The 13,471-nt window shown below is 40.2% G+C and overlaps 1 protein-coding gene across 2 annotated transcripts in view; it reads left to right on the forward strand.

Annotated features, from left to right (window-relative positions):
- Window positions 1-13,471, forward strand: part of afap1l2 (actin filament associated protein 1-like 2) — a 45,187-nt gene that overhangs the window by 29,245 nt on the left and 2,471 nt on the right. For both annotated transcript variants that reach the window (XM_005747385.2, XM_005747386.1), the window contains exons 5-13: window positions 5,401-5,512; window positions 7,761-7,972; window positions 8,703-8,882; window positions 8,976-9,062; window positions 9,154-9,238; window positions 9,353-9,457; window positions 11,155-11,366; window positions 12,520-12,665; window positions 13,332-13,443. In XM_005747385.2, coding sequence (XP_005747442.1) covers window positions 5,401-5,512; window positions 7,761-7,972; window positions 8,703-8,882; window positions 8,976-9,062; window positions 9,154-9,238; window positions 9,353-9,457; window positions 11,155-11,366; window positions 12,520-12,665; window positions 13,332-13,443 — 1,251 coding nt within the window. The remainder of the gene's footprint in view (window positions 1-5,400; window positions 5,513-7,760; window positions 7,973-8,702; window positions 8,883-8,975; window positions 9,063-9,153; window positions 9,239-9,352; window positions 9,458-11,154; window positions 11,367-12,519; window positions 12,666-13,331; window positions 13,444-13,471) is intronic.

Below are 13,471 nucleotides of genomic sequence, written 5' to 3' on the forward strand. Positions count from 1 at the left end.
GTGTGTGTGTGTGTGTGTGTGTGTGTGTGTGTGTGTGTGTGTGTGTGTGTGTGTGTGTGTGTGTGTGTGTGTGTGTGCTTTCACTGCACCGAATTCTTGGCATGGGAACCAGGGATTTTCCATGTTCCTCTGACTGTTCGTTTTTTGGGCTCTCTTTTCCCACTCTTTACTCAAAGCCCCTCCACCACACCCCGCCACCCTCTCTCCTTGCTTTGTTATTTATCCTCCGACTCCTCATTTCTTCCCTTCTAGTCGATGTTTCTGTGGTGAAGAAGTGTGTTTGTGCGTGAGAGAAGTGAAAGGAAGGGGCTAAAGTGACTATTAGAGACAGAAGAATAGCAAAGTCTTCTGGGAGAATGGATACACACACCTGGCATGTCCCTGATGCTTTTTCACCAGTGCAACACCTCCCTGGAATGGCTTACTATGCTTCTCTTCAGTCTTGGCTCAGACAACAAGCCAATTTAGTATTTTTGGAGTTGAGGAAATGTAAAAAGAAAAAGAAAAAAGATAGAGATAAGAGTGGGTGGGCAGTCTGGGGTGGCTTACTGCGGTTCCTCTGGAATGCCTGACTTTTTGTTTTAATTAATAGCAGATGCTTAACTCTTGACTACTTTTTTTAAACTCTGGAGAAGTTTACACTCTTGCAGTGAGAGAGTGAGAGAGAAGTGAGAAACAGAATAATAACTTTCTCAGGAAATTCCTGTTAACTGCTTTTGTATATAACTATTATTAAGGCTTAGACCAGGCTTGTCTCTAACTCTCTTGACTTGTTATTTGCAGTATATATGGGTTATGAAACCATGAGCTCTATGTAAAAACGGACATAGCCACAATGTTGTCACCTGTTGGATTGAGTTTGGCATTTTGGCCATGGTCATCTTGAATACTTTAAATCAGGGCATCAACAGCGAGGGGTGGATCTAAGTGTTGAGGACACTGAGAGCACATTGTCATATGGCAGAAACTTGTCAATACCAAGATAGTCATACCCGTAATCGATTGTTGTTTGTTCACTCTAAACATAACATCCATCCACCATCAATTTTCTTATCTGGGCTCAAGTCTCAGGGCACACACTCTATGCCAAGACCTTCCACTCCCCACACCAGCCAAGAGATGTAATCTCTCGAGTGTATCGTGGATCTGCTACAGGGCCTCCTCCCAGCAGGACATGCTCAGACGACCTCACCTACAAGGTACCTAGGAGGCATCCTATTCATATGTCCAAGCCACTTCATTTGGTTCCTTTTGATGTGGAGTAGTGGCCAGGCTCTGAATCCCTCTCAATTTACAAATTTCCTCTAAGGGGGTTCAAGGTTCTTTATTTGTCACATGCATAGTTATACAAGTATAACACGTATAAGGAAGAATACAGCCACCCTTCGGAGGAAGCTCATATCTGACGCTAGTATCCATGATTCAGTTCTTTCAGGCACTACCCAGAGCTCACGGCCAAAGATGAAGGTCGGAAGATCAGTGCTTCCCTTAGCACTCTCTTAATCACAAAAAAATGGTACAGCGCTCACATCGCTTCCAAAACCCACATCAATCCATCTTTCGATGTCCATCTCCACTCAGACCTAGAGAGTCTTAAAATCAGCTTGTGCACTATTCTTTTTTCTGATCATGGCCTCAGATTTGGAAGTGCTAATTCTCATTCCTATAGTTTGATACTCAGCAGCAAGTTTTTCTTGAGGTCACCGCTTGATCATCTGCAAAAGAAGCAGAGACATGATCCTGAGCCACTTGGGTAATTGGCTGGGGGTAAATGTAACATTAATATACAAAATAAACATAAATCTAACTTGGAAATAGCAATTGAGATGATAAGTTGACGAGGAGAGAATTTACCTAGATCATAAATCAGGAAAAATCTAAAATATTTTCATTGATTTCTTTACAGTTGAATTCAATTTTGAAGCCCCCTGTTGGCAATTAGGATAAATGGGGGTTTACATGACTTAATTTTAGTTTTGCCTCCATCATTTTCTACAACCTAAATTATAAAGTTATAATAATTTTACAGAAATAAACGAGTAAGAAGGAGTGATGTAACTCCTGTGATTAAAAATAACAATGGTCAATAGACACCCTAGTAATGCCAACATCTTATCTCAGTGGTTATCACTGTTGCCTCATAGTAGGGTGTTTAAACCAAGAGTACAACTTCTTCTGTTGCTGGTTTGCTTCAGTATTTCCTGCTATCAAAAAAAACGTGGTAGGTTTTTTCTGCTTATCACCTAACTGGAAACACACACACACACACTGACAGTTTCACTTACGAATTAAAGAAAGTTCAGAAGAATATGTGGGCACAAGTGAGCCAATATACCCGTAACAGCATCAGTTATTATCAGCATCAGTTACCTGTGTGTTTAAATAGACTTTATATATTTTGGTCATTTTCGAGAGCAGGTCTCATGACACACTGACAGTCACGTTTGCTGATGCTTGTATAATGACGCATCTTAAATAGCTCCATGATGTATAAGGGATGTTACCCTCCCTAAACGGCCGTGATAACATTTCTGCCAACACATTGCTTAGTGGCTGCTTTCCTCCATGTTCAGGCATGCAGGCAAATCACACAAGTGAGTCTTCATCACTGTGACTGCTCGCGGACCGTGACATGACGCCAGTTATTATAACATCTGCTATGGATTACTGAAAATGTCTTAGCTCACTGAAGTGATATGGTGGGAAAAGCTCACTAACAGGGAATTCCCTGTTTACTGGGAGTTGCTGCGTCTGTCACTGACAGCCCACATCAGAAATAATGATTTTTACACAAACAGACAAATATGGCTGTGTTTTTATTTTTTGTTGTTCTGTTTCTAAGCTGAACCAGTAAATCACTCTGATATCTGAAGACCCACCACAGGTTTGTGACCGCTAAACACAATTTATCACTGCTTTCTCTCTCATTTGTTTCTGTATATTTTAAGCGTGGCTGATTTGGGGCAACTAAAAGTACCATTCACACTCTCATCATATGGTATATTGAGTTATTCTGTTTACAGAGCAGCTGAAGGACTGCAACCTTTCAGAGAATGTGAAAGCTGTACAATAAGTAAATATAATAAAAATAAGCAGAATGCTTTAAAGTATACTAATTTCAATAAGTAGAAGTGAAAGTGAAAGAATTCAAACAGTGGGATATATGTAATTTTTTTAACTTCCTTTAACTTCACTGCCTCAGAAGAATAACCCTTATGTGGAAGTCTGACTCCAGTATCTCTCAGTTTATCTGAGATAAGAAAAAGAATACATAGATTGCATCTTCACTGGCAGCTACTGAAGTTTTTAAGCGGGCAAGTCATTTTATTTCCAGATTGCACCAAGACCAAACTTGCATATCTGCCATCTTCTGATTGCCACCATTGATACTTCATAGGATTATGTCGCAACTTCAGGGTATTGAGGCTGTTTTCCAGTGATGAAATTCTTCCTTCTTGGAAGGTCCTTCCCCCACACATCATGCATGAGTCCAAAGGTTTAAGGTTGTTCAAAGTGTGAAAATAAACACCTGATTAATTAATATGGTCTTCAAATTACCTGCATTTTTGAAGTTGACAGCTTTTCCCACAAGACTGAGTTTTAATAAAAGGTACCACATGCTGTTTCAAAGCATCTCCTAAAAGATGCTGATTAGTAATGCTTGTTTTATACTACCATGGTTATATCTGGTTACATAGCTGTTTGCCTACATAGCCTGGGGAGAAGTTTTGAACACAAATGCAAAAGCAATGCAAATGTGTTCCCATGTTCTCCTCTAAAAACCCAAACGGCACGTTGTTCAACAGGCTGAATGCTGAATGGTTGACAAGTGGGCCAGAATGGGGCGAGGGTGCAAGAAGTCTGAAAAAATATTAAAGTTCAAAAATAAAGTATTGAAAACATAGACATGCGCTGCAGTGGATGCTTTTCCTTATTTTCAAAGCTCAGTTTCACAAGACCACAGATTGGTTGAACCACATACTTTGGACACGTGTGACAGATGCTCTGTGCAGGTAGATGGACTGTATATGGTCTACCAATGCACTGCCAAAAGAGAAGCAAGTTCAGCCCATAAGACTGACAAATGGCTGTGACAAACTTTCTGCACCACTCTACATTTAACCAGTTATTATAACTTTGGCTCCACACTGTGTCTATCATCCTGTCTCCCTCACGTCACCCCCAACCAGGGGCAGCGCATGGCTGCCACTCTGAGCCTCCTGGGTTCTTCTGGAGATGTCTTCCTGTTAAAAGGGAGTTTTTCCTTTCCACTCTTGCCAGAGTGCTTGCTCACAGAGAGTTTTCTCTTTATTATTCTACGGTCTTTAATTGATAGTATAAAGCACCTGGAGGCCATAAAAATAGAGAAGAATAGAATAGAATCTTCTGCTAGATTAGTTTACTGTGTAACTTCTAACTGTTATATGTCTACTAATGTGTCTAACCACACAATATCATTGATTGGTTTGTGGATTTAGATTTAATAAGCCTTTAAAATCTTATTTTTTTGTGTGATTTTTTTGTGTCAGTCACAAAGTAGAAATAGCCTAAATTGTTAACAAGAACTAAGAAGTTTATTGTGACTTTGCTTTTCCATCCTCCTGGAGAGCGTTACCAGTAGCTACCAGTAGAGTGCTATGCTTGTCCTGCTTTGATTCAAGCTTTATTCTTAATTTACCCAAAGAAAAGTGATACAGAGAGAGTGAGGCTCAGTTGTAACAGTGTAAATATTCAGGAGCCATTATGCTGCACAAGCAACATCTGTCTAATGTATCGAGCAAAATCTTGAGCTTCATTAAAAAGAAGAAGAAGAAGCTAAATATAAAAAACAAAAAAACAAAAACACAACTGGAGACAGATGTGTTTGTTTTGGTTTTGATTTTAGTCAAGCATTAAGTGTTGGGGAGACAGTCTTTACCACACAGGAGACAGAAGTGAAGCCAGACTGCTGAGTGATTTCAGGAAAGCCACACACACATATATACCCCTACGCACACACACATACCCACACACACAAATATACGACACCCTTCTCTTCTTCCTTGCTCACACAAACACTCCCTCTTCCCTAAAGGCAAACGTGCTAGTAGTTACCAGGTCTTGCCTCCCAGGTCAGAGGAGGTTTGGTTACACGAGGAATTCCCTAGTTATTCCTGAAGTGACAGCTGGGATTAACCACATGTTCAGCCTGTGGGAATAACACATGTCGATGTGTGCGTGTGTGCATGTGTATGCGCGTGTGTTCAGAGCACTTAATTACCACTGGTCTAGAAACTATAATGACAGTAGGTTTGGAGGTGAAGTTAAATGAACAAAAACACAGACATTTACAATCCCACACTTCTCTTTTTTGGGTACTTTTCTCGTTTTTGACTCCCTCATCTTTCTCTCATCTGTCAGGGTGTGGTGTGTCGGGAACCGTTCCCTTTGCCTCCAGTACCAGCTCCAGCCTGTGCAGACGCTTCAGAGAGTTACTATGAGGAGGCTCAACCCTATGAGGAAACTGTCAATGGTAAGGACTGTGTTCAAAGTTAGATGTATCATCTATCGCACAGCCCCAGGTGATGAATTCATACCTTATTCATCATCAGAGTTAGCCAGTGCTCTTGCTGTATACTACTGCAAAGAATATCAGTATTATTTTTAATGCAGCCTTCCTATTTGAAGCAATTCTTCGTGTTTGTGTGAGTGTGTGCCACAAATTATTTGAGACTGCTTCTTTACAGAAATAGTTTTTTTAAGTGTATATTCATAATTCTGACGCTGTTAAATTGAATTTTACAATCACTTCTTTTAAATTAAGACCATTTTCATTTAGATATATTTTATTGTTTCAGTTCAACTATGTAAGTTACAGACATTTCAGACCTGCTGTGCCTTTTTCTTAGCTTAACATTTAAGCTTGAGCTGTAAAATAAAGCGAAAAGAGTTGCCTAGGTACTGGAACAAATAACTGAGTAAGTGGTAAGACCCGCACCACAATTATAAGAAACCAATCTGTATTACCAGTTTTTGCGCAATAGCGGCGTTTCACAGCTCTGTGGGAAAGAATTAGGTAACAATTGTTCGAATGTAACACATGTCAGCTTTTTATTCAGTACTGGAAGCTTTTTCTTCAGAATTGTTACTAAACACATTTTTACCACAGCTGCAAAGAATATTCTGTCCTGTTTGGCCTGTGGTTGTTTGTTATTAGTCATACTGTATAATCATCGCCTAGGTAAGCAACAAGCAGAATGTCAGAATGGGAGTGAAAGGTGGTTTAAGTGAATATCAGTGATAGCATGGTTGTTCCAGAAACTGCTGACTGTTTTCTCTAGGGTTCACAGAGAATCATCTAAAAAAGAGAAAATATCCAGTAAGCAGGAGTTCTCTGTCCAAAAATACTTAACTAAGGTCAGAGGAGACTAGCGAGACTGTTTTTAGATGATAGGAAGGCAACAGTAAACATCCACTTGTTATGGTCAAGGCATGCAGAAGAGCATCTCTTGGGTTACAGCAGCAGAAGACCACACCGGGTCTCACTCCTATTAATGAAAACTGCTACACTTCGGACTTGATTGTTGCCAAAATTGGACAAAAGAAGACTGGAAATGGTGATGCTGGGTTCAGAATTTAACATAGACCCATCCTTCTGGCTGGTGGTGATGATGCGGGGCATGTTTTCTTGCCACACTTTGGACCCCTTAGTACAAACTGACCATAATTTAAACACCTTAGCCTTCTGAGTATTGTTGCTGACCATGTCCATCCCTTCATGACAACAGTGTAGCCATCTTCTGATGACTGCTTCCAACTGGATAACACACCATCTCACAAGGCTCAGATAATCTGATTTCTGGAACACGACAATGAGTTCTTTGTACTCAGGTGGAGTCCTCAGTCACCAGGGCTCAAGAGATTTAAATCACGGATATACAGCCGACAAATCAGCAGCAACTGTGTGATGTTATCATGTCAATATGGACAAAAACCTCAGAGGAATGTTTCCAGCACCTTGTTGAATCTATGCCACAAAGACTTAAGGCGGCTTTGAAGAAAAAACGAAGTGGCCCGTGAATGCATTTGAAAAAGAAAACATATGTGAATTGGCCAAAGAGAATGCAATAATGAAGATTTTTTTATTTTTGTAATCTTTTCTATGATTATTATTCAAAGGCATTATGTTCTGTCCAATCTCCCCTATGTTGCTTTTCTTCCTCCTGTTTCCTTTGATATTATTTAGATCTGGACTGTTTTGGCCATCGCTCAGGGCCCTGGATACGAGAGTACAGCTCTGACAGTGTGGTCTATGCTGTTATCACCAGGGGTAGCTAGGACTTGTTTGTCTGTCTGTGTGGCATGAATGCAGGCGATTGCATAAATCCAAAATTCAAATTGGGAAGCCAGCATGTCCCCAAAGTGCTCGTTGTCCAGTTTTATCAGCGCCGTGCATGTAAGGAAACAGTTTCATCATCAATCAGCCTCATACTATCAATTTCCTGAGTTTATTATTTTCCCTTTCATCATAACTTTGTTTCATCATTTTCCTGTCTGCTTACCATCAGTACTGAAAATGTGTGTTTGCTCAATGCTTTAGGAAATCCTCCTCCATTCAAGAAAGTCACAAAGGTCCAAAAAACCGAGATTAACTTTATTTTTCATTCACTCTCATCGCACAGATTTTGCTTCTCCTAATCCTTGCTTTCGACGCCCTGCCATTTTTCATCCCTTGTAGCCCATGCAGTGTCGTAATCTTTAGCTTTGCTTGCCCTTTGTAGATGATGGAGAGGCGGTAAGCAGCTCATATGAGTCCTACGATGAGGAGGAAGTGACCAGAGAGAAGTCGTCATCAGCTCAGCACCAGTGGCCATCAGCAGAGGCGTCTATTGAGCTGATGAAAGATGCTCGCATCTGCGCTTTCCTGTGGAGGAAGAAATGGCTTGGCCAGTGGGCCAAACAGCTTTGCGTTATCAAAGACCATCATCTGCTGGTGGGTAAACGACTGTATTAACGCCGCAGTGAGGTTTTGTGTTATGATATTGCGTGTTATGATTGTGTTGTGATACGTAGAAGAAAAAAAATCGAAACCAAAATTAGCCCATATATTAAAAAGAATAGGGCTGTGTATAATCCCTGTAATATTTTGTATGCTAGAAAGCCGGTGTGTAGGCTTTACTTTTTAACTGTTCAACTGACAGCTGCCAGAGATTCTTAATAGCAAGCGCTGAACGAACAGCTGTCAAGAAATAGATCTGTGACAACGCATATGCAACTTCCTCTGAAACTGACTTGTTATATTTTTATATTTTTCTTGGTATTAAAAGACAAATGCATGAATACCTGCCCTGTCTAGCATTCTAGAGGGTAATTACCTATGAACACTTTTTTTAACAGGCTATCTAAAGCATAGAGTTCGCACGAGTGGCTGTTTTCACTTTCTTAAAAAGTCTACTGTAAAACTTTTATTCTAATATGATTCAAATCAATAAACACATTCAGGAATTTACCCAATTTTTACTTTGCTGTTAGATAGGTAGGTAATGGTTTATGGTTGAGAAGACTGCATAGTAACTATACAAATCTGCTGATTATTCTAAACACTGATTGGTTGACAACATTTACTATTTACCTTCTAGCTTGTTTTGGTCAGCGTGCAGCTAAAATTAAAGGACAGTAATTCATTTTTAACGAAGCTTGCATGTTGATTCTGCCTCTCTCAGTGCTATAAAAGCTCCAAGGAGCAGACACCTCTGCTGGATGTGAGTCTGCTGGGCTGCAGTGTTGTTTACAAAGAGAAGCAGTTAAAGAGGAAAGAGCACAAGCTGAAGATTATTCCAGTGGGTGGGGAGACCATTGTCCTGGGCTTGCAGAGCAAAGAACAGGCTGAGCAGTGGCTGAAGGTAACACGTTCACAGTAGATTGCTTTCGAGATCATTGGATGGTTATTTATTTGTTCGCAATATCAAAATGAGAACATCTTGTTTTTGCTCCAGGTTATTCAAGAGATCAGTCCCAAGCCAGCTGATAGCTGTGACCCCCAACACACTGTGTCTGACTCCCCAAGGCTTATTTGTACTAAGGTACATTGATCTGTTGTGATCAGACATCATGTTTTTGATGAGACTTTTGATAAGATTTCAAAATGACTAAAATATAGCCATGAATCCACAGGGAGAGCTGAGTGAGAGATACTCTGTGGCTTCAGAGAGCGGCAGCAGCACAGACAGCCATGCTGAAACGCCAGAAAGCAAAGATGGTAAGCTCCTCTGTGGGGTTTCAGCTTTTATCTGCTGTGCTCCACATGTTCAAGGAGAGGGTGTAAAAAGAAAAAATAGTCAATTTGTCGTCCTTCTCCTCCTCTTTTCCACAGTGAAGAAAAAATATGGAGCAGGTTTAATGTTCAGCAACCTGATGAACATCGGCAAGAAAAAACCCTCCGCACTCGAGAGCCCAGAGAAATGTGTCGACACCTCAGGTTCGCAAAAATCTACTTAACTTCAAAGTTCAAAGTTTGCTGCTTTTAATTGCAGGATGGCATTCGTACTGGCATGAAAGGTCTAATGAAGGTCTAAGGCAAGGGAGTCAAACATAAGGCCCAGGGGCCAGAATCGGCCCAGCAAAGACTCCAGTCTGGCCAACTGGATGCCTTTTTGAAAATGTGAAGTAGGGCATAAATTATTGGGCTTTTAAATGTATTTTTAACAAGTTTTGCAGCTTTACCTACTAAAAAAGACCTTTCTCATAGCCATTCCTGCTACATCAAAGTAATTAAGTAAGAAATTACAGTTACAATTAAATAACAGAAAAGTTCCTGTTTTTTCAAGATTGCCTATAAAAATGTAAAAAAGGTAAAAAGGACATTTTCTGTGAATTAACAGAAACTCTCTAATCCGGTTAATTTTAAAATTTACACTCAGAGTCATGCTGAACAGTTTCTTTCATTTACTCCAGCAGCAGAAAAAACTACGACCTATTGTTGAAATTACACTTTTTTCTTTCTTTTATTTGGATATCTCAATGATTAAAAGTGTAGTTAAATTTCTGCACACTGACAGAAAGGGGAGTTTCACTGGTCCAGCCTTCTTAGGATCAAAGTGAGTCATAAAAGACTTGTAATCTAAAATGAGGGTAAATATATCGTAGTAGTAACATTTATTACCCTTTCAATAATTCCATTTATATCTCATGATAAATGTAAGATGAATGCAAGCACAACGACAAAGACATTGCTGTTGGAGACATTACAGACACTTGTGATTGAATTGCATGACAGATTTTGCCCCTTGTAGTAATTTACACATTCGCCCAACAAGCAAAAGATCACCAGTTTTCCAAGAGGAGACAAAGATCCCTTTGTGTTTGTGTCAGGAAGGACAGCTGATGTAAAAACTCAAAGTATAAAACACGTGAATAAGGAAGTAGAGAAAAGTAGTTTTTTTAGTGTCTTTAAGTAACGTCCTCACTAAAAGCTACCTGTTGATGCGCCCACTTTCAATATCCATAACATTTTCAAATTAACACTCATTGCATCATTAGATAAGTCTTACATTTGCTAGTACAGCAAGTAAATAAAACTGGAGATATGACACTCCCCTGTGGGCTCCTGGTGGTAATAATAGCACCATGCACTCCAGCAGCGTCCGTCAAAAAGGTCTCAACCCACCTCATGAGTGGGCTGGCATAGCACCTGCATATCATTTTGGTTGGTCCAGATAACATTAGATTGTATGCAAGACATACAAAAAAGCACCGTCTCTGTTTCTTCCCTGTGTTATATGCAAAATAAAGCAGTTTGTTTTGAACCTCACTGTGAACATGGTCTAATGATGTTCTGTCAAAACTCCTCATTGTAATATATGTTAGTACTACTGGATTATAATCATTTAGTCCATAATGATATGCACCCTCTATGGCAGACTGTTGGTTTTCAGCAACAAACAAGATTATATGACAGCAATTTGTAAGCACTGGTTTAAGTAAGAACCAGTATGAATTGTGAGGTTTATCACATCAAGCAAGCATATATTTCTTTCAGTCAAGTGGAATTACCTTAAAGCCACGCAGTGTAAGTTTCTGCGACTTCAGTATTTGTTTTCTTTGCACAGTATTAATTTCTAAGAGAAGTAAAAAAGGAAACTTCATATTTATGTTTTCTCCTCCATCCTCTTTCAGGCTACCTCAATGTACTGGTGAACAGTCAGTGGCGGACCTGCTGGTGTCTTATAAAGAATGGACAGCTGTGGTTTTACCAAGACAAGGGCAAGAACAAAGTAACCCAACCTGCTGTGTCTCTAGAGGGCTGCAATGTTTTGCCTGACCCCAGCCCAGAGCACCTATACTCCTTTCGGATTGACATGGATGGCACACAGATGGCAACTCTAGAGGTAGATTACCGCTTTATGTTCTCTACATTTAAATGTTTGTAGGGGTTTAGATTGGTGAGAAAATGCTGGAGGCTTTGTTATCATGCAAAATAAATACTTTGCACTGGGTGGAAACCCAACCACGCAGGTTTCAGTTAGTCAGGAGTGGAACAGCGGTGTGCTGCAAGCTCAAAGCGCTACTTAACCAAAGCTTATTGAAAATAGACCATGATATCGCATGTACACACGGCAATGTTTCCTGTCTGCAGCTCATGCTTGCCTCAGATGAGAGCTTACTTTGGGCTTACTGCTTAGCTCTAAGTGGTGGGCTCAAATGTCTGGCAGGATTTAAATGTGTGGAAAAAAGCAAATACCGAGTCAGCAAAATGAGAAAAGATGCACAGCTGCTTCTTGGAACCCTCAACAAACATGTCCTCATCTGAAACTCACTTTCTGCTGACATCAGACAGCATATGTAATATATGTGCGCACACAAGGGTGGTCTGGGAGCTTGAGTGGGTGTGGGTGCATGTGTACATGTGCAAGTGTGCGTCTTTGTGTAAAGGGTGTGGATGTACTGGGCTTTTGGGGGACTAATGCTACGCCCTTTTTCATTAAGCTTCCAGTACCACCCAGCTGCAGTGCATGTTTGGTCAATGGAATTCAGTGTTTAGTCTTCAGGGATGTGTTCTGTTTTTTTCCTTCTTGTCATAAGGTTAACATTAAAACTATTTTAATTCAAATAAATATGCAACGTCAAACCATTATGTAATATGTGTAATAGTTAACCTTCTAATTTAGACAAGCTGTTTGAATCTTCCAAAATAATAAAAGGCAGTAAACACATCGTGTCATATCAGGTTGTTTTACGTGCCTCAATCTCAATCTTACTTATTTAATAGAGAATTCTTAAGAAGCAGTTTGATCCAAAATACCAAATCCGAGAAACAGCTCTTTGCTCTTATATATTTCTAGTTAAGTCTAACAGCTCGGCTTGTGCGGTTCATTTCTTAAAGTTTAGTTCAGAGAACCGCTGCTTGGAAATGGTGCTGTAGCAATCATTTCATTAATTAAAAATGGCATCCAAATTAAACTCTGAGAATTTAAAAACATGATGTTGCAAGTGCATGGTTTACAGTGAATGCTTGTCCTTTTCTTTTCCATCCCCTCCCAGGCTAAGACATCAGCAGATATGGGCCACTGGCTGGGACTCTTGCTGTCACAGACGGGAAGCAAAACAGATCCAGAGGAGCTGACATACGACTATGTCAATGCTGAGAGGATCTCCACTATTGTCAATGCTGCGAGGACTTCCTTATAGTAAGTTATTCGCTTTTGTTCACCTCAATATGCAGATTTCCAGCTCCATATCTTATTTTGGACTTTAGTAGAGTGGTTCTGCGTCATTCACAGTTTGAAATAATTCTCATTTATCACGCATTGATCTTTGGTCCAACTTTGCTTTAAATGGACCGGTGCTTAAATGCCGCATTTCTAGTCTATTTGAGCACTCAAAGCACTTTCTTACTACAAGAGTCTTTCACCCATTCACACATATGTGCTTTATTCTATGCCAAATCACCTTTAATCTAACATAACACACTCACACTTCAATGGATGCATCAAGGGAAACTTATATTCCCCGAGGACGACATGCAGAATAGAGGAGCCAGAGGTCAAACCACCAACCTTATGATTGGTACACGGTTTGCTCTATCTTTCAAGCCACAGCCACTGCTTTAAAACTGTCTTTCTTCTGATTGGTCAGTCCTCACAAACAAAACATTTGAACTGCAGCTGCTATGTTCACAGCCAGAACAGTGCCTCAGATGACCAAAATAATATAACATCCCCTCTCTTTGACATCATCCAGATAGAAGAGTATATAAAGCTGTCTAAATGCCGGTGTTTTAAGCAGTCTGAAGTCTGAGCTTTTGGAGAGGACTACCACTGCACAAGGTTATTTGTTATTGTGTGTCTCTCTAGCTTGATGCAGAGGAGGTATTCAGAGCCAAACACCTACATAGACACCCTACCTTCTATTTCTCACAACTCTGATGATCTGTACGATGATGTGGCCTCTATAGCTGACCCAGAGGTACGCTGTCACGAAACCCGATGCAATG

This window comes from Pundamilia nyererei, unplaced genomic scaffold, assembly GCF_000239375.1.
Source record: "Pundamilia nyererei isolate P.nyererei 1_Seehausen unplaced genomic scaffold, PunNye1.0 scaffold00196, whole genome shotgun sequence".
NCBI classification, from domain to species: Eukaryota; Metazoa; Chordata; class Actinopteri; order Cichliformes; family Cichlidae; genus Pundamilia; species Pundamilia nyererei.